The sequence below is a fragment of the Pelobates fuscus genome, chromosome 6 (genome assembly GCF_036172605.1).
Source record: "Pelobates fuscus isolate aPelFus1 chromosome 6, aPelFus1.pri, whole genome shotgun sequence".
In the NCBI taxonomy this organism is placed as follows: Eukaryota; Metazoa; Chordata; class Amphibia; order Anura; family Pelobatidae; genus Pelobates; species Pelobates fuscus.
Genome location: NC_086322.1, coordinates 209,188,957 through 209,216,859, shown reverse-complemented (window position 1 = coordinate 209,216,859; position 27,903 = coordinate 209,188,957). Strand labels below are relative to the sequence as shown.

Below are 27,903 nucleotides of genomic sequence, written 5' to 3'. Positions count from 1 at the left end.
TTGATAGCTTAAAATTTGAATAAACAGAAAATACAATAAAAGGAGTAATGGAGGTCCACACTAGTAGCCCAATAATTCAAGACACGTTTTGCCCGGTTGATTCCTCAGTTGGAATCTTGGTGAGTCTGCTGAGCTCCTTTCCCCATGTGCGGTGGAACGCACTTCCTTCTTCCTGTTTCTGTCCGCATGGATGCTCCGATGGGAACAGCTGTTGGTCTGGGCGCGTGCGCACTACGTTAGGCAGCCGTGCGTGACCTCTTGAGATATGTGTGTGAACCTTACGTCGCTCCGCCTTCCCCTGGCCGTCCTCGCGCTGCTCGCTAGCTGGGGATTTTGAAAGTGTCAGCGCGGCGGCCTTACACTGCCTGTCATGGCCTTCAGCTTCGGCTCCACCGCGGGGACTGCGGCCAACCAAGGTGAGACCCCATCACACCCGCCCGGGCCAGGAGCGTGACTGCCGTGTGTGAGCAGATAAGGGCCGGGCTGCGACACGAGGCCATGCATAGACCGGGGAGAGTCCTGGCTGGCTGGGGGGCCCCTGGGAGGGTCTGACCGAGAGCCTTTCACTGCTCACTCCTGATCCGAGTCCCCATTGTGTGAATGACTTTTTTCTTTTCTTTTGCACAGTATCGAATTTAGCAAGTCCAGGACTCCTTGTTCTGGTTAAAGGGACACCCCAGGCACCCAGACCACTTCTGCTCATTGGAGTGGTCTGGGTGCCAACTCCCACTACTCCTAACCCTGCAAGTGTAATTATTGCAGTTTTTTATTAACTGCAATAATTACCTTGCAGGGTTAACTCCACCTCTAGTGGCTGTCTACTAGACAGCCACTAGAGGTCACTTCCTCCTTCATAGCACAGGAAACCTGTGCTAGAGTGTCGCTGGACGTCCTCACGCTGTGTGAGGACCTCCAGCGTCACTCATTTCCCCATAGGAAAGCATTGCAATTATTTTATAATGCTTTCCTATGGGGAGCGCTAATGCGCATGCGCATTAGGTCTCCTTGGCGAGTGGGCGGGATCTGTCTCGCCCACCGGCTGACGCAATGCGGAGGAGGAGGCAGCGACGAGGGACATCGTCGCTGCCTCAGGTAAGTCACTGAAGAGGGTTTTACCCCTTCAGTAACCGGGGATTGGTGGGTGGGAGGGAGAGGGACCCTCCAGTGCCAGGAAAACAGATTGTTTTCCTGGCACTGAAGATTCCCTTTAAGGATGCCCCAGTGATGCTATTTAATGACGCTGCCTGTGTTGGAGTTACACCTCCATCAGCAAAGTGGTGAAAATCTAAAATGTTCAGCAGTTCACAGTGAAATGCTGCAAACACAGACTCCGAGCAGACCACTTCAAATCACTGAAGTGGTCATGGTGCTTGGAGTAACCCTTTCAAGGGAGGAGGAATTAGGCAGAGGAGGATTAGAGTGGAGACTGACAAGTAAGTGAATTACTTTAAATTGTCAATATACTTCAATATAACTTGTTAAAATATACATCAAGGCTTCATATACACTAAACAACATTTTTGGTGAAAGTTGTCCCTGAGCAGAAGATCCACTCATCACAAAGAATGAATGGATCTTCCTTATAAATTGATTGCAACCTTTGTCTGTTTAGAAACTACAACTTCCGTGATACTTTTTATTCTACAGACATTCTAAATGCATACAAAGCATCATGGGCGTTGTAGTTCTACAACATCTTGGAACCTACCTTTTGGGCACCCCTGCTCTAATGCTTATTTACAAGTCACTGCCGTTCCAAGCCACTCTGAGCTAAGCATTAGTTCTGGGTACTCATTGAACCACCAACTTTACATTGAAGCTAATATGGTACAGGGAGGGAGTAACCTTTTAACTATGGAACTCACAATACGTGTTTTTATGTTTGACAAACTTTCTTACATATTCTGTCTCTATTTCTTTAGGTACAGGATTCTCTTTGGGCACTTTTACTCCCAAAACAACTGCATCAGGTTTTGGTTTTGGCACAGCCACCACTACTGCATCAACTGGTTTTGGAGGTAAGAATAGATAAAGGCTTTGGTCATTTGGAAATTATGTAAGCAGATAGATTTTTGTGATAGTTTTACCCTCTAGAATGATTGCTGTTCTAGTTTTGTGGTACATCATTAGAAATACTTCATGCAAGTTTGTCATGTCTTATACAATTAGGTGCTTTTTAATTACAAATAACACATAGCTTTTAGCATGCTATGCCCTTCCTCCACTTAGAAACTTCATGTTTATATGAAAGCATGGCTTGTGAATTACCTTGTTTATAGTTTTAGAAATTCTGACCTCCTAACCCAAACCCTTGATTGTAAAACGGAGGAGAGAGAAAGGTAGTGCCAGGAGTATTTTGTGAATTATTATATGTATATAATCTATATTTTAAAAAAATATATAAAGTTATTGTAAAATAGAATATAAAATACAATACAGAGTGCAAATATAAATGTCCACAATGGAAACAATTCCACTTGCAAGGGAACAGTCAAGTGTTAACAGAGGTAGTTTTCTTATTGGTAATTACGGGTAAGACGTGGCTTGGAATCCGTTTGTGCATATAAGACAATAGAAGAAAAATCCCAATGGTACAGTATGTATATATAAAACTAGCGGAGTAAACGGTAATATAGATTCTACTCACATTTACCAGAACTATGATCAGCTCTAGTTATGACAGCGTATTATACCCACTTCTAGAATATATGGGTAGGTGTGGTTCTCAGATCTCCCAACAGAATAACATCAAAGGGAACCAGACCAATGAAAAACAAAAATAGAACGGAATATAGTGCTCTCTGTATATGTAAAGCCAGGAGTACAAAAAAATAATAATTAATAATAATAATAATAAAAAATATATTACTCAAATTTGGTTGAGCAAACTTACTTCTCGATGGATAGGGTGCAGGTGGCTTGATTCTTTGGTGAGGTCCTCACTGGAGTAGATAAGCAGGATGCTGGGCAAGTTAAAATTAAATTAAAATTATTAAAGGAAAGGAAATATGACACAAATATAGTGAAAAAATAGCCAATATCTTTTGATTAACATAAATTAGAAAAGATTCTACAATGCATTTCGCCATACATGGCTTTATCAAGTATAGATAGTAAGCTTGGCAGACAGAGGTTTATATAGGAAGTGACAGTCAAAACAATTTTAAATTTTGGCACCAAAATGAGACAGTACAAACAAACAAATTTTCAATTGTATAAAAACATCTTTCATTTATATGTATTATAAGGGCATAGTCCAACTTAAATGTAAAAATAGAGCTTTAAACTAAAAAGCCAGGCTGCAGTTGATCATGTGACTCGCGACTCCAGTTTCGCGTCATGTGATTTGCCTTATGGTTTATGGAAATGTAGGCTGGCACTACGGTGCATCTCTGCGCACACAAAAAAAACCCTACGTCACGGTGGGTCTTTGTGCATCTCGCAGGGGCACTAACACATGTGGTTCATCTTTGTGCATTACACATGCACCACTGAGGGAGGTGCATGCGGGGCTGTCCTCGGATCGTGTGTTGTAGCGCACTGTGTGCGCCTGCGATATCTGCACACTGGAACGCCCAAATAAATGGAAGGTCCAGAGGCTGGGACGCTACGTGTTTAGGCAGTGTTAGATTTAGGGAAATATTAACGGCCATATTGGTGTAATGAAAAATAACAGAAATAAAAGATAAGTAAAGAAAAAATAAAAGTATATAAATAAACATAAATTATAAAATATATACATTTATTTTATTGCTATGGAATGATATTTGCTGCTTTAGTGCACATTTGCAATGCTTCTTCATTTACAGACAAATCAGTGGAAGAATGCTTTAGCGTTCCACCATTTAGTAAATGCATCCCCTAAATCCTGACATTAGCGTATCACCAACTCTGTCAATTCTCTGTCACTTTGCTTGCTGCCTGTCTCCCTACTTTATCTTATCTACTTTTTGGCACATTTGAAAAGTATTTTCCTTGTTATTTTGTTTTTACATTTGTGTATTGCAAACTTCAAAATAACACACTTGTTTACGGTAGGGTGACATTGCAGCATATATGCATTATCTTTTTGTGCTAATTATATACCACAAACATACACAATGATTTGTGTAATTTAGCAATATTTGCTTCTTTTCCTTTTTCTAAGCTTGTTTCTAACTCTTACCAACTTTTCTTCATGCTTCCCATGCATCAGGATTTGGAGGGCTTGACTCTGCGACCTCCAGCAACAGTGGGTTTAACTTTGGGGGGTTCGGGCTAGCTGCCAATCCCACATTAAACTTTAATGTTGGAAATTTCAGTGTTGCAACTGCTCCAGCACCACCCTTCAATTTTGGTAACAGCCTGGCAAATGCAGGTAGAGATAAATGAATATATGTGATGTTTGTCATCAAATATTCAGTGCAGTGGTCCACGAATATCCTGTAAATAGTTAATGGTGTTAGAAGCTGTAGCAGTTTCTAGGTTTTCTTTATGGCAGTACAATTTTAATGTTTTGTCCTTTCACTATATATATGTTATAATATATGATTTTCTGTATTGTAAGCAATAAAAGCTAACTTAGTTTTATTTTTTGACAAAATAAGTCCTAGGACTAAAGCGTTTGCTCAATCTACTTGTTCTGATAGGTAGGTGGTAGTGAACCTAAAAATTACCAAAGGAAAATTGTAGCTTGCTTTATCAAAAAATCAAACTAAAACTGAGACAACCTCACGAGGCCATGCTTCGTTACCGAAAAGGCAGTGCTTACACTGCTGAGCCTACAAGGTCAATCACTTTGTTCCAGAACCACTATGTTAAACTGTAGTGCCTAAAGTGCCCCTTTAAAAACTTGTCTTTGGGAATATAGTGTGGAGTGGGATAAGTAATGTTGTGTGTAGGTTATGCATAGTGTGAGGTGGGATAAGGAGGAAGTGTGTATTTGTGTAGTGTATGTAGATGATGTAGTGTGTGTTTGTATAGGGTGTGTATGAAACATGTTGTGTGGGATATGGATGTAGGGAACACACTATAGTGTGGTATAGGGATGTAGTTTGTAAGGCACCTAGTGTGGCTGATTGTAAGACCTCTTTAAAGTGGCCAATTATATACAAATATTATATAATTTGAGGGTATGTTTTATTTATACTTGGTATTTTCTATGATTACACTGGGCATTTCATTTTTATAGCCATTTCAGCACAACTTTTTGGATATTGTAAATCACATTATATCAAGCAGATTTTAATGGAACATTCTGTGACATTGTAACTAAGAACTTTGTTCTTCGTTCGCTGGTGATGCCCCCGCATCTCTATAGACCAGGGGCGGGGAACCTTCTGCCCTCCAGATGTTGTAGACTACATCTCCCTTGATGCTTTGCTAGCATTATTGCTGTAAGAGCATTATGGGAGATGTAGTCCAAAACATCTGGAGGGCAGAAGTTTCCTTAGAAAACATGTCCTTTGGATTGGATGTATTGTGCATTACAGTCTTCCTACATATGTCTATTGGACTAGCGAGTGCACAGTTTATGAAATGATGAAAATTTTTGATACTATGTTATCAGGCAAATCATTTGTAAATCGCTTTAATTGGAAATATGCATAGATTTTGCTGGTCAATTAAATGCTTCATTTATCACACATACGTGACGAGTAGTTCAAATCTGTTTTATTATCAGCACCAGTTATTCTTGGACCACTGTACTTTTTATCACAAACATTCCACCAATCTGTTACCATCCTGAATTTCAGTCACTTAAAGGGAGTGTTCACCTTTTTCATTTGTTTGTGCAATACAGGTTGATTTGTTTCATTTGTTAATGTATTGTTTAAATAGTTTTTTGTTGAAAACTCCTCTGCATGTGCTATTGCTAACAACAATATTCATTCTTCCATCTTGCTACATGTTGTCAGCCAAGCAAATAACCATGAAATACATTTGTGGTTATTTGTATAATTAATATATGCAGTGTTAAAATTGTGGGCAGGTTTATTTCATTAACCTACCCTAAACAAGTGAGTATAGTGTTTGCATGTCTGTCTGCCCATTCCAATATCTTGGATTTTAATGAATTCATTTATTTATTTATTTTTAGATAGTTTAAACAGGGTTTCTACTAACCCGCCTAAAACATGCTCATCCCGTCACTGTTGTCTAGGTTGGATGAAATTAACTTTGATAATGCGAAATTATTAATTTTGTGTTCTCAAGGTTGCTCAGGTTGGGTTATCCCTGGGCTTGGAGGCAAGCCCCTGTTTATATCAAAACTGAAACTACTGGATATTGTCTGTATCCAAAATAACCACTACAGCTTGCTCAAATTATTGGGAGCGAGGGGGAGGGAGCGAGGGGTGTGTGTCTAAATAGTGCCTTGAGAAGCGAAGCTGTACTGGTGCTTCATGCACTTAAATATTGTATCTTGCTCATTAGCATGTGTGTAACTCTTCATTTTTGTGCTTGTGCCAATAGCAAATAATATACAATAATCTACTAACTGTCAATTGGTGATGGCAACAGGTGGCTGGGGTGTGCTTCAATAAGTGTCACTGTTGAGAAGGTTTGAGAGGGATGTATATACATGGTGATCATGCACCAAACTCTTCTGTGATTTTCTGGTAAAAGGAACACTATGGCACTAGGTACAAAAACCTGTACAGATACCCCCAACATGTGCCTTAAAAAAATCTATGAAATTAAAGTTTTACTCACTATTTTTCAACACGAAGACTCCCTCTGCGCTGCTCATCTACTCGCCTCCTGCAATGTCATGGAAGAGGCAGTAAAATACTCCTCGTAGAAGAGCATTGGGGACCTGATCGTGTGCACATCTAACCTTTTCCTATGGGAATGCATTGTATGTAATGCTACAAGCTTCGGAGTCACAAAGCACCTCAAGTTGCTGTCAGTACGACCGCGACTAGCTGTGGATTTTACATTGCAAAGTAAACAAGGCAGTTTGCAAAACACTTTTTTTACATTTATTTTTTATTATATATATATATATATATTTATTTTGCAGGGTTAAAAGGATAGGACCAATTCATTGAGATTAAGTGGTCTGGATGACTTTCATGTCTCTTTAACCTTTTTACTACTATTAGAGAGCAATACATAGTTTTTCAGCTTTGTGCAGGTAAGTTTATTCAGTGGAAAGTTTATGGAATCGGTCGGTTTAGACTGATCTATAAAAGGTGAGAGTGATATAATTGAAATAGCTAGTTAGATTGTAAATTTAGTTGTTGGGTATCTGACTGTTGATAAGCTTATGTGTGGTGGTCAGGATACATATACTTGTTGGTACAGTGATTGAATATTTGTGATTTTCTCCTAATGGGTGTTTAGTTTCCCCTATAATAAGTACTTGTATATCCTTTTTGGAGTAGTTTCATTATGCTGATACCCTTCCAAATTAGACATGGACAGTTGGTAAACTGTGATGGACATGTCATATTTGCACTGTAATTTCCCCAAAAGAGACTGGGGCTACATGTCTAGTGGAAAAGTGGTGAAATTATAAACACAAAAATAATCCTGGATTGTTTACATGTGACAAATGTATGCTTTTGTCCATATTTATTTAGAATAGGTTGTTTTGGAGTGTCCGTTTAATGGAGAGTATGCATGGCAACATCTTATGGTTGTTTTTTTGTCAACAACTGTTCTGTTATCTCTTCCTCTTACCATCTCTCTGTACTGGGATAATTGATGTCTGCAAACTTCACACCTGCAGTTTACTGGAGGACTGACTAAAAGACCAGCTAATTTAACTATTTATATAGATTATCCTTTTCACGCAAGTTCTATTTTTGGCTCTCCTGCAATATATATCCGTTTTTACCTTCAACGTGCTCATGGAAATAGGCAAAAACCATGCCCATTTTATTTCCAGTTTTGCTACATATTTTCATTGTTCTCTTTTCTTGAGGTGGTTTTGGAGGTTTTGGTAGCACGACAACTACAGCTTCAGCACCTGCATTTAGCTTTTCTGCTCCTACTAATTCAGGCACTACAGGTAAGTCAGAACTAAGGGGAAAGTGTTACTTCCAATTGTAATTATATTAAAATTAAGGTTTTTCTTTTCTTTGCTTGTTTTACATTTGGATATATTCCTTTTTCCTGTTGTAAATAAACATTGCTGTGTTCACCTGGTTTTTCTATAAGTTTGCTTTGAGGATTTGGTGACATGACTGCATTAGAGTGGCCAATATAAACTCTCCAGTCCCTATCGTCGTAGAAAACAGCCAGAAAAGTACATGAATGGAATTCTTTGTAACATAGAATGTGACGGCAGATAAGAACCATTCGGCCCATCTAGTCTGCCCAATTTTCTAAATACTGTCATTAGTCTCTAGCCTTATCTTATAGTAAGGATAGCCTTATGCCTATCCCACGCATGCTTAAACTCCTTTACGGTGTTAACCTCTACCACTTCAGCTGGAAGGCTATTCCATGCATCCACTACCCTCTCAGTAAAGTAATACTTCCTGGTATTATTTTTAAACCTTTGTCCCTCTAATTTAAGACTGTCCTCTTGTTGTGGTAGTTTTTCTTCTTTTAAATATAGTCTCCTCATTTACTGTGTTGATTCCCTTTATGTATTTAAATGTTTCTATCATATCCCCCCTGTCTCGTCTTTCCTCCAAGCTATACATGTTAAGATCCTTTAACCTTTCCTGGTAAGTTTTATCCTGCAATCCATGAACCAGTTTAGTAGCCCTTCTCTGAACTCTCTTTAAGGTACAGTACTGCAAGTGAGGTCTCACCAGTGTTCTGAACAATGGCATGAGCACTTCCCCTCTTTCTACTGCTAATACCTCTCCCTATACAACCAAGCATTCTGCTAGCATTTCCTGCTGCTCTGTTACATTGTCTGCCTACCTTTAAGTCATCAGAAATAATCACCCCTAAATCCCTTTCCTCAGATGTTGAGGTTAGGACTCTATCAAATATTCTATACTCTGCCCTTGGGTTTTTACGTCCAAGATGCATTATCTTGCACTTATCCACATTAAATGTCAGTTGCCACAACTCTGACCATTTTTCTAGTTTACCTAAATCATTAGCCATTTGGCTTATCCCTCCTGGAACATCAACCCTGTTACATATCTTAGTATCATCAGCAAAAAGACATACCTTACCATCAAGACCTTCTGCCATATCACTAATAAAAATATTAGAGAATAGGTCCAAGTACAGATCCCTGAGGTACCCCACTGGTGACAAGCCCAAGCTTCGAATATACTCCATTGACTACAACCCTCTGTTGCCTGTCACTCAGCCACTGCCTCACCCATTCAACAATATTGGAATCCAAACTTAAAGATTACAGTTTATTGATAAGCCTTCTATGTGCAACAGTGTCAAAAGCCTTACTGAAATCTAGGTAAGCAATGTCTACTGCACCACCCTGATCTATAATTTTAGTTACCCAATCAAAAAAATCAATAAGATTAGTTTGGCATGATCTCCCTGAAGTAAACCCATGTTGTCTCTGATCTTGAAATCCATGTGTTTTTAGATGTTCAACAATCCTATCCTTTAACATTGTTTCCATCACTTTCCCCACTACTGAAGTAAGGCTTACTGGCCTATAGTTGCCCGACTCCTCCCTATTACCTTTCTTGTGAATGGGCACAACATTCGCCAACTTCCAATCTTCTGGGACTACTCCTGTTATCAATGATTGGTTAAATAAATCTGTTAATGGTTTTGCTAGTACACCACTGAGCTCTTTTAATAGCTTTGGGTGTATTCCATCAGGTCCCATTGACTTATTTGTCTTTACTTTTGACAGTTGAAATAGAACCTCTACCTCTGTAAACTCACGTGCAATAAATAACTAATTTATCCTTTTTCTTAATTGAGGTCCCTCTCCTTCATTTTCATCTGTAAATACCAAACAAAAATATTAATTGAGGCAGTCAGCTAGACCTTTATCCTCTTCTACATACCTTCCTTCTTTTGTTTTTAATCTAACTAATCCTTGTTTTACTTTTCTTTTCTCATTTATGTATCTAAAAAAGTTTTGTCCCCCTTTTTTACTGACTGTTCTATTTTCTCTTCTGTGTGTGATTTTGGAAACTCTTATAACTTGCTTAGCCTCTTTCTGCCTAATCTTATAGATCATTCTGTCTTCCTCACTCTGTTTTTTTTTTTTTTATAATTACTGAATGCTAACTTTTTGTTTTTTTTACTATTTTGGCCACATCTGCGGAGTACCACAGTGGTTTCTTGAATTTTTTGCTTTTACTGACAAGCCTAATGCAATTTTCTGTTGCCTTCAGTAGTGCAACTTTTAAATAATCCCATTTCTCTTGGACGCCATTTAAATTGCTCCAGTCTGATAATGACTCCTTTTACACATATTCTAATTTTAGAAAAGTCTGTTTTTCTAAAGCATAAAACTTTTGTTTTTGTATGGTGTGACTCAGTCACTGTTCTTATATTAAACCACACTGACTGATGATCACTGGATCCTAAACTTTCACCTACAGTAATATCGGATACCAAATCTCCATTTGTTAACACTAAATCTAGTATGGCCGCTTTACGAGTTGGCTCCTCAACGACTTGTTTTAGAGACAATCCCAGTAGGGAGTTTAGAATATGTGTGCTCCTGGCACAAGCAGCTATTTTTGTTTTCCAATTCACATCAGGAAGATTAAAGTCACCCATGATGAAAACTTCCCCCTTCATTGTCATTTTAGCTATTTCCTCAACTAGTAGATTATCTAACTCTTCAATTTGTCCTGGGGGCCTATAAATCACACCTACACAAATTACTGTGTGATTACCAAATTCTAACAACCCAAACGGACTCTATGTTCGCCTCACTAACTTTTTATTAGGCTTGATTTTATGCTATCAGGGCCACCCCTCCCCCTTTCCTGCCTTCCCTGTCTTTTCTATATAAAGAGTACCGTACCCTGGTATTGCTATGTCCCAGTCATTTTTCTCATTATACCATGTCTCAGTAACAGCGACTAAATCTACACTATCAGTTGCCATTATTGCCACAAGTTCATGGATCGTATTCCCTAAACTGCGAGCATTTGTAGACATGACTCTAAGCTTATCATTTTTTAACCTACTTGCTACAGGCACCTTCTGTCCTTGTTTTGGGGGACAATTGGATTGATGTTTTATCACCCTTTTGCCCCCCCCCCCCCCCACCCCCTCCTAGTTTAAATACATCCTAGCAAAACCTCTGAACTTCTCACTGAGAACATTTGTTCCCTTTTGAGAAAGATGCAAACCATCTTTTTTGTACAGTTTATTTCCATTCCAAACAGAGCTACCATGAGAAATAAAGCCAAATCCTTGCTCCCGACACCATTTACCAAGCCACAAGTTAAAGTCCCTAATACGCATCCGCCTGTCGTTCTGAGTGTTATGCACAGGCAGAACTTCAGAGAATGACAGTGTGGAAGCAACCTGCTGTATATCATTGGCAAAAACACTAAAAACTTCCTTAACCTCTGAAACCTCATTGCAAGCCAAGTCATTTGTCCCTAGATGGACAAGTACATCCAATTTCCCTTCCTGCTTTGCTCGCTTAACAATATTACTGATACGTCTCCTGTCTCTGTGAGCAGTAGCTCCGGGAAGACACCTCACAAGACCACCATTGTCCATCTCCACACCTCTTATGATGGAATCCCCCAACAAAAACTGCTTTCTATTAGGCCTCACCAAAGTCTCCACAACACCACTAGCCTCAGTGCCTCTCTCCACAACACCACTAGCCTCAGTGCCTCTCTCCACAACACCACTAGCCTCAGTGCCTCTCTCCACAACACCACTAGCCTCAGTGCCTCTCTCCACAACACCATGTATTTATTTTTAAAGGGACACCAGTCACCTGAACAACTTCAGCTTAATGAGGTTGTTCAGGTGAGAACAATGGCTTCCTGCAGCCCTTTTCATGTAAACACTGTATTTTCTGAGAAAATACAGTGTTTACTTTGGAAGCTAGGAACACCTCCAGTGGCAGTCACTCAGACGGCCACCAAAAGGAACTTCCGAGTTAAGTGCTGCCTAATTCGCATTCATCACGTTTGATTTCTTCATGCTTGGCTGACATCAGACGTGCTACCAGGACAAAGGAGGCACTGTGAATGCGCTTCCTGTGTCCTGTAGTAACCCTGAGCCTGTCAGCAATCAGAGCGGACAGTGTGAGAGATAAGGATCTCCTGCACACTGCATTGGCTTGGGCTGACAGGCAGGAGACCGAGCAGGAGGATCTACTGACTTCAAATAGTAAGTAAACTTATTTTAAAAATTGTGAGTGTGTTTAACAATATTTAATTACAATGTGTGTGTAGAGGTATCTCTATATAATGTTTGCATATAAACTTTTGGCTTAGAAGGGGTGTGGGCTGAGATGCGAACGCGCACATGCGCGGCAGAGCGCTCAGTTAATTTATAGAGCCAGCATTCAATGCCGCTCTATGAAGAACCCATTGAGAGAAGCGTCTGAGCCCTGCTATTTTGTCGGTTTGATGGAAAAGGGGGCGTGGCCTGCCGAGGAGCTTGGCACTAGAACGGAGGTAAGTTTTTATAAGAGAAAAAGCACTCGGATTTGGCAAAATAATATAAAAGCAAGAAAGAAGGCATTGGGACCTGTCTTTCTTGCTTTTATATGCTCCTTTAATATCTAAAATAAAGCCCTCTCATTCTCTTTTAATCTCACTGTGTGGGCAACTTACCACGTTACCCAAGTAACAACCATTAACGTGTTGATGAGCCCAGAACAACCAGTGGGGTGCCTGACATGTCATGGTGTTAAACTCCCTCTAGAATTCCATGATAGCAGGGATCTCCTGTAAGTGCTGTTGCTGGTTGTATCTTTATAGAGATGTTCAGCAACCTGACAGTCTGAGTCCTGCTGGGGCAATAGCTATGAAAGCTGACCATGACTGTTTTTGCTTTTTTTTTTCTCCACTGTGCTTACATGATCAAGATGTGAGTCTGCCTATTCATTAAACGTGGACGAAAACCTTATAGACAAACCTTCATTTACTGTACTACATCATATATGGTGCTCACAAAATTTCCCAGATGTTTCTCATAAGATACATTTGTGTGTCTTTTTTTTCTTTCCCCATCAAAATATACGTTTGGCGTTTATTCTGTCATTAAATACCAATTTTCATGAACCTGCCATTTCCAACAGGGCTGTTCGGCGCTGCACAGAACAAAGGTTTTGGTTTTAATACTGGTTTTGGCGCAACTGCAACAAATACAGGACTGGGTGCAGGTCTAGGAACCGGTTTAGGATTTGGATTCAACACTCAACAGCAGCAGCAGCAGCAGCAACAACAACAGAGTGGTTAGTATGAAAATGGTGTTTTGGCTTGTAATTTTCTGATAGTTCCGGTCTGTCAAGTTTGTCGTTGGAATTAAAGGCAGTACTAACTTGTTTATGTTGATTATATCAACATTTCCAGTCAACCTGATCAATATCGGAAGTTGGTTATATCAGTATTTTATTTTATTATTTGTACCAAATTAAACTTCAGACTATATACTTCAGACTATTATACTTCAGACACTAGCACCTTTATAGTGACTGTAAGGCTCTACCTTGTCTTATGTTTGTATTACATTCAAGGCAATTCATTTGCAATATAGTTTCGTTTGTGATGCAATTAATCACGCATGGAAAAAGAAAATTCAATCTTTATTCTGTATTTACATTTACAGTGAAAGATAAGACTGAATCGTTGATCTTTCAGGAAGCCTGTCACTCCAAACATATATATTAATATATATGTATATTTTTTTTTCTTAATGCAGTCTTAAAGTTGTTCTTCAAGCTTTTTAATAGTTAATAGAAGAACGCTCAGAGCTTTTTAAAATAAAGTTTACTTGCCTTAATCCAGCACGTTGTTCCGCACACCCCCTTCTGACATCACGTGAGCCATATAGAGGTCCAGTCAAAAGCTTTTCATACAGAATCCTTTGATTGGACCCTTTTACTAGCTCTAGGTGGGTGCTCTGAGCTGTGGAGGGAAACGAGAAGGTAAGGCAGGTGGTTAAGAATAATAACTGAGGGGCTTGGGAGGAGGGAGGGAAGAGAAGAGAATCTCCATTGCAGGCTTAGCCTGCAAGAGAGATGCAGTTCCATGCGTTGCCTATGTGCAGTGAACGCTAACAACATGCAAATTTCGCACAGAATTGATATTATGTAGCCCATTTCTGGGCTACCTAAGTCATGTGTGCTGGGGATGCACAATATCTCTGGATGTGCAGTGTTTCAAACAGAAACACTGCATATCCATACTCCTACCACCTTGACCTCTTCAAAAAGCAAAAGTGGTTGGAGTAACCCTTTAAAAACTGGTTTGCCATCATTGTATATAGTAGTGATGGGCATCCATGCGTCAATGGCACTATGCAGGTTCCTGTGAGGGAATAGACCATCCCTGTCGCCCATTGCATATACAGATTGTTATACCATTTTTTTTCTTCTTCTTCTTTTTCATTGCAGGACTTGGTGGTCTGTTCAGCCAGCCTGTTCAGAACAATGCTCAATCCAACCAGCTGATAAACACTGCAAGTGCACTTTCTGCACCTACCTTACTTGGAGATGAGAGGGATGCCATTTTAGCAAAATGGAATCAGCTTCAAGCTTTTTGGGGAACAGGCAAAGGATATTTCCACAACAACATACCTCCTGTAGAGTTCACACAAGAAAATCCATTTTGTAGATTTAAGGTAATTGGGCACTTATGTAAATTAAGATTTGTGTTAGACACTTGCCAATACTTTGTTAGACTTTGTATTCCAATCAATGTGTCTGTTGGTTCTATTTGCACATTTAACCTCGGTATGGCAATTGAACAGGTTATTTATGGTAATATACAGTTTGCTTTTTTCCAGATCATTGCATTTAATGCTACCTAAATTTTCTATTATATTAATTACATAAATTACTATGCTTTATTTTGCAAACCATGTATTATTTTGTTTCCATTTACTTACTGATACCTTGTAATGGAATATATTAAGTTCCTTCTAATGGATTATTTCTGTGCAGGCCGTTGGTTTTAGTTGCATACCTAATAACAAAGAAGAAGATGGCTTGGTGGCATTTGTGTTTAACAAAAAGGAGTCAGATCTAAGAGCTCAGCAGCAGCAGTTGGTTGAAAATCTTCATAAAGTCCTTGGAGGGAACCAAACACTCACTGTGAATGTAGAAGGTGTTAAAACGATGCCTGATGACCAGTAAGTAGTACAATCAGTTTTATACTTCATGTAAACTAGTTACTGTGTTGGACAAAAGGACTTGTATTTTCATAATGCTGCTCTTGATTGGATGTTTAGACCATGTCATCTGGCATTCAGATAACGGTCTACATAGTACTGATGCTATTGTTTAATGTACTCATACAGACAATTTTACTTTGCATATAAATACGCTCTCAGGGTTTCAAAGTAAACTCGCAGGTCTTGGTAAATGGGCTGGGTTTCTGCCCTGCCAAATGGTGTTCTTGCTCTCACAACTAGACTTTCTGAGGCCCAGGCTCTGTTGGAAGACCCAGCTCGCTTATCTTACATGACTCTCAACTCTCCTAATCACGTACATTTCACTTAATTCATTTTTAAATATTGTTGAAATAAGATTTGTGAGTTAACATATTCTATTTGCTGACACAACAATTAGAATGAATGTCTTTCTTTGCAATGTCTTTTTGATTTCTTAATTGGTTCTAAGTCTATGTACAAACTCTGGACTGTATATAAACGTGATTTATTGTCTTTTTTTCCCCCCCCTAGAACTGAAGTTGTAATCTATGTTGTCGAAAGATCTCCAAATGGCACGTCTAGGAGAGTACCAGCCACTACATTGCACAATTATTTTGAACAAGTAAATGTTAAAGCTAACCTGCAACAGCTGGGAGTCACGCTTACCATGGCCCGAACTGAGCTTTCACCAGCACAGATAAAGCAACTTTTACAGAACCCACCTGCAGGTCAGTATTGTCAGTAGTGACCTTGCTGTTAGTAATGCTGTGAGCTTTTCAGCAAAATGGTATGACCTGTGTTTTCTGAACTGTGCAATGCTTTTTTCTTTTTTTTTGGTTTTGTTTTTTTATACCCCAGTTGGATGGCAATTGTAATCCAAGCTAAAATGGCTTAGTTGCCTCCATAACTAAAACAGGTCACTGTTAGTCTATCATCCAGATTTGACAGTATTGATATTGGTAATGCATTGTACATCCTGCATTATTATTACCAGGGCAAGTCTTTGGATGCTGGGGACAACCCTGGTTTCTTTTCTTTATTTTCTGACTTATTACCTGCAGCATATTACTTTTACATACTAACTGGCAGAACTTTTCATATGCTACTCAGTTTGTACAGGGTGGGGGAGGAAGATGGGAAATCTGATGACAATGTATAACTTAACTCAAGTTGAATTCCTTTGACATTTTAAAATTTATGCTAGAAATTAAACATTTGGACTCAGTCTTGGTTTGATAGGAATAGAAATTAATTTCCATTCCTGCCTTTTGATGAGATTTGCTAGCATCAAAAGTGTTTATACGCTTAAATTCAGTATAAATCGGGAAACACTGTTTTGATTTACTTATTTATTTTTTAGGTGTTGATCCAATTATTTGGGAACAAGCCAAGGTGGATAATCCAGATCCAGAGAAGTAAGTACATATTGGTTTTATAGTATTTAGTTCAAATATCTTCTCACCAAGTCGCACAGTGCTTAAGGGTTACAGGCAAAGTAACATACAAGTTAGGCAGCCAACTGCTTGTAAATATTGTGGTATGTGCTTTACTTTAACACAGATTGATTCCTGTCCCAATGGTGAGCTTCAAGGAGCTTCTACGCAGACTTAAGGTTCAGGATCAGATGACAAAGCAACACCAGTCCAGATTAGATGTAAGATTTGAATTTAGTTGTGTTCCATTCATCTCTCCCGAAAAGGTAGTAAAAGCATTGTAGTTTCAGCCTCTATTAACACTATTCTTCTCAATGTAGATAATATCTGAAGACATTAGTGAACTGCAGAAAAATCAAGCAACAACAATGGCCAAAATTGCACAATATAAAAGAAAATTAATGGAGCTTTCACATAGAGTTCTCCAGGTAAATCTTCTATAATTTTATATTGTTGATCCAAAATGTATTCTGTTCTATAATCAGGCTTAAGCATAAGAAAATGGACTAAATGTTTGTGTGCACAGATTACCATGTAGTTAGGCATAAATGTGGGCAGATTTTATCGATTTTTGTAGATTCCATCTACCAACTTCGTTCTGTTTTTAGTTGTTTATTTTCTCTACATAACCAGTGTGGGATGTTCTTGAAGATGCACTTAGATGTTTTGTTACCTTCTTTATATAAAACATGTTTAGAAGATTTACATAAAAATCACATAAATGTTGAGTTAAATGATTGATGACATTTTTATATCGTAGGTTCTAATTAAGCAAGAGATTCAAAGAAAGAGCGGCTTTGCTATACAGGCTGAAGAGGAACAGCTCCGTGTGCAGTTGGATACAATCCAAAGTGAACTTAATGCTCCGACACAGTTCAAGGTATGGTCGCAACATGTTCCAGTTTATACTGAAAGCCAATGGTCTTTGTTTGCTTGCTGTTTGTTTTTATTTGTATGGTAAACCACATAGAGGCATTTCAGAAATTACAGTCTTGCCTCTTGTGGTACTAAATTTAAGGGTGTAACCTTGCTTTGTATGCATGATAAGTACTCTATTATTGTCAATTGCTCAGCAGTTTGTCATTATTTATCAACTTGGTTTCATCAAAGCAAGTGAGACCTACAATAACAGTAGCTGTTGAGGGTCTTCATACTAAATAAAGTAGGGTAATATGTGCTTTTGTCTGTTTTCCAGTAGGATTTTATGCAACTTAATGAGAGTAGAATTATTACCCTGGGCATTGATGTGAAAGGTTACCATTGTCAATTTTGCCCCTGCAGTCTCGCTGCTCAAGTCTATTCCATTTAGGGGTTCAATCACTGTTTATGCACCCCTTGCTACTGATGTAGATTAATTTAGAAATAAACAAATATGTTTAAATGTCTATCTGTTCCTGTCCAAATCTGAGATGATTAAATTGCGTATACGCAGAAGTAAGCTCACACTGACACATGGAGTTCAGGTTAAAAGCACTTCAGAAAATTTAATGCCATCTGGTTGGAAAACAGTTATGCAGACCTTTTTAAAGGCAAAATGACATCATCATTGAATATCAGATAATAACAAATAAACATCATTAATTGGATTAAATGTTATGTGACTATATCAGTGTCCACCCATCAATATTATTAATTGGCTCAGGGGTTTGAGTGACTAGCTGGGTGTCCTCCCACCGGGAGGTGGTATTGTTCTGGACAAGGGTGTGGACAGAAGGCTCAGGCGCCATTTTTCCCAGCATGAGTTTTACTCGGTGGAAAGGGGGGCTTGAGCGTCATTTTACACAGTCAGTGATGTCAGGTCTTGTGGTCAGGTGCAAGGTTCTTTTATGAATAGAACATTTCATTAGTACAGTGTATGTCTTTATAGAAAATACAGTCTCTGTTCATTGTATTAAATGTACTGGGAAATTCTGTCATGTAATGTAGTTTAAGATGAAGAATCTGTCAGGTAATGAGGACAAAATGGAGGGTTTGTCACAGTGTGAGGTTAAAATGGAGTTAGTACAATAATTCAGTACAAGTTCAATAAAGATTTTTAATAATTCTACATCACTACACTTTCCATGGCTGTGACTTTTACAGCCTTCCTACACACTACCTGATTTAAATTTTTTTAATTTTTTTAAAAAAGATTATTTTATTGCACGCCGTGTTTTTTATTTAAACTTTCGTACCTCCTTTTCCAATAGCCTATTAGAGCCCACAGCAGCTTCCGGCCTGTAATTAAAATCAATTCATACACCAGGCAATAAGAACTTCTAAAGTAAACACTGTGCTTTAAGATCTGATGGTCAATGAAACTGTTTCTTTCATGTTGGCCCTGTAAGCCACAGCCAAGAAAGTTATGGCAAGGACTGCATAAACAGAAACAAAAGTGATTGGACTCCTAAATGGCAGAAAAATAGCCAATGAGACTGCAGGGGCATAGTCTATAAACCAAAACTGCTTCATTAAGCTAAATGCCAAAAAATACTTGTATGCGTTACCTGTATATCTCAAGTTGGCTTTTGGGTGTTCCTTTTTGGATTAGAAGCTCAGTCATGTTTAAACATGACCTTGTCCATCTAAAACCACTCCTATCTTCTTTGTAATAATTGTTTTCCTTTTTTTTTTTATACCTCATTATTTTTATCATTAATATAATATTGTTCTATTATTCTCATTTTTATTTATTTTTCATTATAGTGATTTTTATATTTTTTTATTTTATTGCTATATTAAAATTTTTCTTTTTATATTTATTTGTATTTTTATCTATTTTAAGTATTACTTTGATTTTTATTTTCATTTTTTGTAAATACTATGGATTTACTCATTTTCATTTCTCATATTTTATATAATTTTTTTAGAGGAAGATATGCTACTGTCTACAGATGGACATGACTATAAGATTATCTTACACTGAACAAAGTTTTATAAACGCAACACTTGTTTTTGCCCCCATTTTTCATGAGCTGAACTCTTTTTCTATGTACACAAGCCCTATTTTTCTCAAATATTGTTCACAAATATGCACTTCTCCTTTGCGAGATAATCCATCCATCTCACAGGTGTGGCATATCAAGATGCTGATAAGACAGCATGATTATTGCAAAGGTGTGCCTTAGACTGGCCACAATAAAAGGCCACTCTAAAATGTGCAGTTTTACTGTATTGGGGAGGTCCTGGGCATGTCCGAAAACCAGTCATTATTTGGTGTGATGTTCAGCTGTATCCCATTTTGCTATAATTTCTATGTTTACGCAACTATCCCAAATTTCCAAGCTTGACGTGAAAATGAACACAGATGGGCTATATTGGTGCTTAGAGAATCCATTTAAGTCTTCAAGGACCCATGTTAGGTGATGCCTTATTATCATGACAGTACTGACATTCATATCAGTCCTGAAGGAATTTGTGTAAGGCATTCAGTGGATATACTACATTAACATGGTAGCTAGAATATTTTTCTTAAATTCAGTTATATTAAGCTCTTCATCCTTTCTTTTTCTCATCATCCATAAACAGGCAGTATATGTCCCATTATTCTCTGCTTCTCACATGCTTTAGTTACCTATTCTTTAAAGGTAGTATTACATAACTTTTAATTACAATTCCTCAGGATAGACTGCAGTATATTTTGTACAGTGACTCCTTCAGTGCTTTATATCAGGTGGAGAGTAATCTAGGAAAAAAGGAATATATTTAGTGTATTTGGATTACAGTAACAACTGCAATAGCAGTAATGAGTGAGTTATTAATTTAATAGCCGATTAGCAGTATACATTTGGAAAAAGTTAAATGATGTCTCCATCCACATAAACGGTTGTCATGGTAGGGAAATACAGCCATATTGTTTTTCTTTTTAGGTCCATTGATTGTTATGCATGGTTGTGTTAATGTCCATTGTACTGGACTAGGTGCAACTATAGTACACTTTGTTTCCTCATGGTGTTATACCCCACAAAGACTGCAATGCAAACTAAACCTTGACATTTTAGAAGATCTGGAGTGCAGAGTCCCAAGTAAAGTTTCTATAAGCTTTTGTCCATTCTCAGAGTTCTCATATTCTTTATTTTTTGTTGCAATGCATTCGCTTGGCTCTCCCAAAGTTAAAAGGGTAATTCAGACGTGGACCATGTGCTCACTGTGCCCAGAGGGGTATGAGCTACACATTACTGACGAGGGCCAAAGAAGGCTGAAACAATCGTCTGGGGTTACTGTATCTCTCGTGAAGAGATAATTTACCAGCATTTTGATTTTGGGCTGCCCTCATGGGTGGGATCAGTCTGATGTGCTTTGGAATATGTCCCCTCTGTAATGGCACAAGTGAGCAAAAACAATTTTGATACCTGAGCGTGGATCTACTGAAGGGCAAGTTAATGAGTTTCTCTAAGCTTTAGTCCATTCTCAGAGTTCACATTCTTTACCTTTCTTAAATAATTACATTTTGTATTGGTAAATGGTGCAATATACTAATACACAGTTCAGTATTAATTTTACATTTTATGGATTAATGAAGCTGTTCTCAAAGAATAGATTGGCTGCTTTATTGGCGCCATGTGTTGTGCGTTTCATTTGTTTTCTATAGTTTGTGGGTGTTTTAACACAGTGTGGAAATTTTTATTTTATGTGCGTTTAGTACAAAATGGAGTGCCGTTTTAAGAATTGCTTTTTTATTTTCAGGGGAGGCTAAATGAACTTATGTCTCAAATCAGAATGCAAAATCACTTTGGAGCAGTAAGATCCGAAGAAAAATATTATGTAGATGGAGATCTCCTGAGAGAAATCAAACAAGTGAGTCATTACTTAGAGCTTTGCAATTGTTCAAATTGTGTTTCTGTACTAATGAATTATGTTGGGTTCCAAATTCATGAATATATGACATGTTTAGCAGTATTCAGGACCATAATAATGTGTACCTCGCAGCCTTCTAGAATAAAAATACCCATGAGTTTAAAAAAACAAAAAAAAAAAACAAACTTTTCTGGGTAAAGTTTTTCGCTGTGGTAGGGGATTGGGTTATATTCTTTTTACCACAAGATTCTTATTGTTCCCTTCCCTAAATTGAAAACCTGTAAAGTACCATATATTCCTATAAATGTGTTTTTATAGAATATTGTTTTTTATAAGAATTTAAATAAAAATATATGGATGTATAGAGAGTGAGTTTTCATAAATTACATAATCCTGCCACAACACAATAACAGGTTAGGTTGCCAAAGTGGGACCTGCCAAAAATGGGAGTACATTGGCTTGTGCAATGTATGATCATATACTATAACTAAACAACTTTCAGTGTGTAAGCCGGATCCCAGCAGTGTGTGTTTATTTTTCCATTAAAATTTTGGTACTGTATGTAAATGTAAAAAGCCCTGATTTCATACACTGAAATTTTTTTTTCCTTTTAATTTCTAGCACTTAAAACAACAGCAAGAAGGACTAAGTCACTTAATTGGAATTATCAAAGATGACCTGGAAGATATAAAGCTCATTGAACATGGACTGAATGACAATATTCATATTCGAGGAGGAATGTTCAGTTGACCAGGCAGCACTAATTACTTTTAGCTGAATATCTGAAACATACATATTGTCATTCAAGCTTTAAGAAGAACTCTCTCTACAATAGACTGATTGGATTACTGTAGTCTTCTTGCAATGCCATAATGCAAATAAAACCGCACTTATTTGCAATTTAACTAGATTTTGAGTAGTGTTTGAAAATGCGTCAGATATTCTGACCGGGTGGAAACAATTTATGCTCTGTGTGTTTTATCTGGCTTCTATATCTATTAACTTTGTGGACTTGAGTTGTGGCTTTTGAAAGAACACTTTTGTAAAGCAGCCTATGGTATAGAGGGTGGATGCAAGATAAATCTCCAGCTGTGATTTAAAGAATTTCCTATTCAGGGACTGGTAAACTTATATAAGAAATATGACTTTTCGAAGTTTAGTTATTGATATTTTGCAAGAACATCTGTAATATTAATGACTTCATGACTTTTTAATATTAAAATCTGTGATATATGTGCTATAGTAGTTTTCTGACTAATAGTTCCTATAAATAAATATTTTTCTTAATATGTGTGTTGAGCATTTAATATAAAATACTTTTTTTTTTTATTATTTTCTTTATCAAGTTCAATACACAATTAGTACATTTGAATTCCCTTTGTGTTGGTTTTTACATATTATTACATACAAAGATTATAATACATTCAATATTTGATATGTTTTATAAAGAGAAAAAATAGAAACCCTCCAACTAACCCCCATCCCTCTGCTGTTGACCGGAGAGTACCACTCAATTTTTTTTAAATTAAAACAATCTTTCAGTAATTTTGTCATGATCTGCTGTTTCCTAACATCCAAGAATCATCCCAATCATATAGAATTCTTTTTTTTTCTTTTTGAATTCATAACCCTCTCTACATCTTTAATTGGTGTATTAAATGACTCTACTTCTTGCCAAAGTGGAGTGTCAGTTGTCCTCCATATAACACTTTTTTAAATTTTTGTTATCATTATTATAATATGAAAACAAATCTTAATGTAAATATTTTTTTTCCTAGTGTTATTGGCATTATAGCCAGGTATAGAAACATGGAATGTGATGGCGGTTAAGAACCATTTAGCCCATCTAGTCTCCCCAATTTTCTAAATACTTTCATTAGTCCCTGGCCTTATCTTATAGTTAGGATAGCCTAATGCATATCCCACGCATGCTTAAACTCCTTCTCTGTGTTAACCTCTACCACTTCAATTGGAAGGCTAATCCATGCATCAACTACCCTCTCAGTAAAGTAATACTTCCTGATATGTTTAAAGGACCACTCTAGGCACCCAGACCACTTCAGCTTAATGAAGTGATCTGGGTGCCAGGTCCAGCTAGGGTTAACCCATTTTTTTTATAAACATAGCAGTTTCAGAGAAACTGCTATGTTTATAAATGGGTTAATCCAGCCCTCAAATCCTCTAGTGGCTGTCTCACTGACAGCCGCTAGAGGCGCTTGCGTGATTCTCACTGTGAAAATCACAGTGAGAGCACGCAAGCGTCCATAGGAAAGCATTGATAATGCTTTCCTATGAGACCGGCTGAATGCGAGCGCAGCTCTTGCCGCGCGTGCGCATTCAGCCGAATGGGAGGAGAGTCGGAGGAGAAGAGCTCCCCGCCCGGCGCTGGAGAAAGGTAAGTTTTAACCCCTTTCCTCTCCCCAGAGCCTGGCGGGAGGGGGTACCTGAGGGTGGCACTATAGTGGTACTTTAAACCTTTGCCCCTCTAATTTAGGACTATGTCCTCTTGTGGTTTTTCTTTTAAATATAGTCCCCTCCTTTACTGTGTTGATTCCTTTTATGTATTTAACCCCTTAAGGACTGGACTTTTTTTGCGATGTTGTACATTTGCGACCAGGCATCTTTTTGACACTTTTGTGGTGTTAGTGTTTAGCTGTAATTTTCCGCTCTCTCATTTACTGTTCCCATTCAAATTATATATTGTTTTTTTCAGGACAAAAGGGGCTTTCTTTACATACCATTATTTATATAATCTCATGTAATTTAATTTTAAAAATATGATGACAATTTTAAAAAAAATACACGTTTTTTTGAATTTTATGTGAAAAATCTTTTACTCATCTACAAAAGCGAATGAAAAAAACTGCTAAATAGATTCAAAATGTTGTCCTGAGTTCAAAAATACCCCGTGTTTACATGCTTTTTGCTATTTTTTTGCCTGTTATAGGGCTATAAGTACAAGTAGGATATTGCGGTTTCAAAACATACATTTTTAAAATGTATCAATAGTGACGTAACACTATTATCTGTCATAAATTGCTAAATATCACCCCACATGTACATATTTTTTTAAAAGTAGACAACCCAGGGTATTCAATATGGGGTATGTCCAGACTTTTTTAGTAGCCACTTAGTCGCAAACACTGGCCAAAGTTAGCGTTCATATTTGTTTGTGTGTGAAAAAAGTAAAAAACTAAATTGAACGCTAATTTTGGCCAGTGTTTGTGACTAAGTGGTTACTAAAAAAGACTGGACATACCCCATTTGCAATACCTTGGGTTGTCTTCTTTTGCAAATGGTATGCCATCATGGGGGTAATTCTCATTCCTGGGCTACCATATGCTCTCAAAGGCAACGTAACCAACCTGGCCATTTTCAATGTAAAAATATTTGACCTATATATTTGACCCTGTAACTTTCAAAAACGCTATAAAACCTGTACATGGGGGGTCCTGTTCTACTCAGGAGACTTTGCTGAACACAAATATTAGTGTTTAAAAACTGGAAAATGTATCACAACAATTATAGCATCAGTAAAAGTGCTGTTTGTGTGTGAAAAATGCAAAAAAAGTCACTTTCACTGACAATATCATCGCTGTGATATGTTTTACTGTTTTGAATCACTAATATTTGTGTTCAGCTAAGTCTCCCGAGTAAAACAGTACCCCCCATGTACAGGTTTTAGGGTGTCGTAGAACGTTACAGGGTAAAATACAGTGATAGCAAATTAAATTCTCTGGACTTTCGGCCTCGGTTGGCAGGCAGGTCCCTTAAATTGCAATCAATAAAATAACTTAATTATGTAAAAATATTACCTAAATACGCACGTAGAATTTAAATATATATGCATATTTATATATTTGAAGTCTACGTGTATATTTATATAATTATTTATGTAATTTTGTATATCGACATATGAATAGTTCGCATTCTTTTTATTTATTTAAATATACATAGATATATATACAATTTCATTCTAAGTGTATTTTGATATAAATATATATATATTAATATCAAAATACAGTTAGAATAAAATTTCGTATAGATATATAATTTTTTTTCAATTTTTTATTATTATTTTTAATTTTTTTAATTTAATTTAAATTATTTATTATTCGTATTTTATAATAATATATATATACAATATATATAGTTATTATATATATTATATATATACGTGTGCAAATTAATTATAAGTGTATTTTTATATTAATATATGTACATATTAATATAAAAATACACTTAGCATGACATTATATATATGATATATAGACATATATTATATAGGTATAATATATGTCTATATATCATATATATACACATATATAATAATATTTTTTTTTTTATTAACTATAACTTATAAATTTTTTTATGATTTTACAGTTGCAGGGAGACTGCCTGTCAGCACAGACAGTCCCCCTGCAGGCAGAGTCTAGGACACCTATTGTGACCATGTGGTCGCCCTGTTGGGCGATCACATGGCCCCAGGGGTCCTAAACCGCCATGGGGAGCCTGTCTGGGCTGCAGGCAGTCTCCCCACAACGGGAGCACCGCCGATCGCCGCCGGGGGAACGACGGCGATCGGGTAAGTACATTTTAAATTTAGGACGGTTCAGGACCGTCGTCGGTCGGCAACGCAAAAATGCCGATGACGGTCCTGAACCGTCCTGCGTCCTCAAGGGGTTAAACATGCTTTCCATTACTTTCCCCACTACTGAAGTAAGGCTTACTGGCCTATAGTTGCCCAACTTCTCCCTATTACCTTTCTTGTGAATGGGCACAACATTCGCTAACTTCAAATCTTCTGAAACTACTCTTTAATAATTGGTAAAATAAATCCGGTAATGATTTTGCTAGTACACCACTAAGCTCTTTTATTTTATTTTTTAAATTTTTTTTTGGGTTGTGCATGGGTTAACAATCACATCTGCACAGCCACAACAGCTGGCGCAGTCTGAGCAAAGGTATATCAATTAACATAGATGTGGCTTCAAATACTGACACTTTTTTTTTTTTATTTATAAGAAAGGTATATGCAGTTAGTTACAAAGATCTACACATATCATATCATACAGTCTAGTTTAAGCTAAACTAGCTAGGTTGGCATGCGTAAAAATTGTGAGATGCTATGTGGCCGGCTGTAAGCTATGCTATAGAGAAGTGTATCTAGTACAAGGTCGATCCACTTCCACAGATCATGAAAACAAACAGAAAGGTTGAACAGAAGGAGAAAGATTTTAGATGTTGAGTGATACCTCTGGATCAAACTGCCGCCTAGGAGAATACTGCGGGTCAGATATTTACGGGTGGGGTGTAACTAGGCTACTGTGCGTGGAAGGAGATAAACACATTGCAGTGAGTTTTTACGCCTGACTGTGGCAATATTGTATGTGGGTGGCGATTTAGGTTAGATTCAGAAGGGGGGGAGGGGGGTGAAACTACGGTCGATAGCCCACTTGTTCAGGGGTGTGTAGTATATACACCTGCATTTTGTGGTAATACTACTATTTAAAACTGTAGAACCATTTAAGCAACTGGGGTAACCTGGTGCATTGCGGCATATTGGTTGGCATGCTTCAGGTAGTCCCTGCAACATTATGATCGTACTTGGGTCCGCGTGGGACGAAGGGGGGGTCACCCTTTCTGGGTTCCATCAGTCATTAAACATGATTTGGGCAGAAAGGCAGTTGAATATTATATACGAGGGGATCAAAATATCTCTGAGGAACTAGGCAACTTTATTCTCACTTCTATCACTTTCATACTGGAGCACAATTGTTTTATGTTTGACAATTTGTTTTATTTACAGATCACAGGCACTGCCATGGGGACCAGGTTCGCTCCCAGCTATGCCAACATCTACATGAGAAGATGGGAAGAACTTACGGTGTGGGCTTGGCATGGATGGGGTCGAGACCTGGTCCTGTGGCGGAGATATATAGACGATGTTCTTATTATTTGGCTAGTATCAAAACACTTGTTTTCTAAGTTTGCTGAGTTTTTGAATACCAACACATATATTTTAAAATTCACCCCCAAATGCCATCATAGTGAAATACATTTTTTGGATGTGACCCTTTCAAACAAAAACATGGACATAGTTTCCAAATGTTATTTTAAAACAACAGATGGGAATAGCTATGTTCACAGGCAAAGTTGCCACCATGAGCCTTGGCTCTGAGGCATCGCTAAAAGCCAACTTACAAGGTTCAAACGTAATTGTACCACTTTGGACAATTTGTCATGCCTTAATTATGGTATCCTCTTACTTCCTGGTTCCACGGAGCTTAGCCACACCTCTTTATGACACGGTCTCCCTATTTAATCCGACCGCACCAGCTGATCGACGCTGGATTATTGAACTACGTTCCGTACTCACGAACCGGCTGCAAGATCGTTGTGAAAGCCCTCTGTTACCGGACCGGACTGGAAGACTTCAAGTTCCCTTCACCTTTCCTCA

General features: G+C 37.8%; 1 protein-coding gene across 5 annotated transcripts; it reads left to right on the top strand.

Annotated features, from left to right (window-relative positions):
* Positions 1-277: 277 nt before the first annotated feature.
* On the top strand, positions 278-22,348 carry NUP54 (nucleoporin 54). Of its 5 annotated transcripts, none has more exons than XM_063458690.1 (13): positions 278-416; positions 1,923-2,018; positions 7,910-7,996; positions 13,160-13,312; positions 14,477-14,703; positions 15,026-15,213; positions 15,766-15,962; positions 16,595-16,649; positions 16,795-16,888; positions 16,988-17,095; positions 17,428-17,547; positions 21,333-21,443; positions 22,065-22,348. In XM_063458690.1, exons 1-13 carry the CDS (start codon positions 371-373, stop codon positions 22,191-22,193), a joined length of 1,611 nt encoding a protein of 536 aa, XP_063314760.1. In that variant the 5' UTR covers positions 278-370; the 3' UTR covers positions 22,194-22,348. The 5 variants fall into 5 exon arrangements, with proteins under 5 accessions (XP_063314760.1, XP_063314759.1, XP_063314758.1 ...); XM_063458689.1 differs by having other exon boundaries at positions 13,160-13,315; XM_063458688.1 differs by lacking the exon at positions 7,910-7,996 and adding an exon at positions 4,196-4,357.
* Positions 22,349-27,903: the final 5,555 nt, after the last annotated feature.

What these genes read in the sequence shown, in the direction of transcription:
- NUP54 (XM_063458686.1), top strand. Translation starts at nt 371, where the DNA reads ATGGCCTTCAGCTTCGGCTCCACCGCGGGGACTGCGGCCAACCAAG. An exon ending in GGGGACTGCGGCCAACCAAG is followed by an intron (nt 417 to 1,922) that starts GTGAGACCCCAT and finishes CTATTTCTTTAG; the next exon opens with GTACAGGATTCTCTTTGGGC. An exon ending in TCCTGAGAGAAATCAAACAA is followed by an intron (nt 21,444 to 22,064) that starts GTGAGTCATTAC and finishes TTTAATTTCTAG; the next exon opens with CACTTAAAACAACAGCAAGA.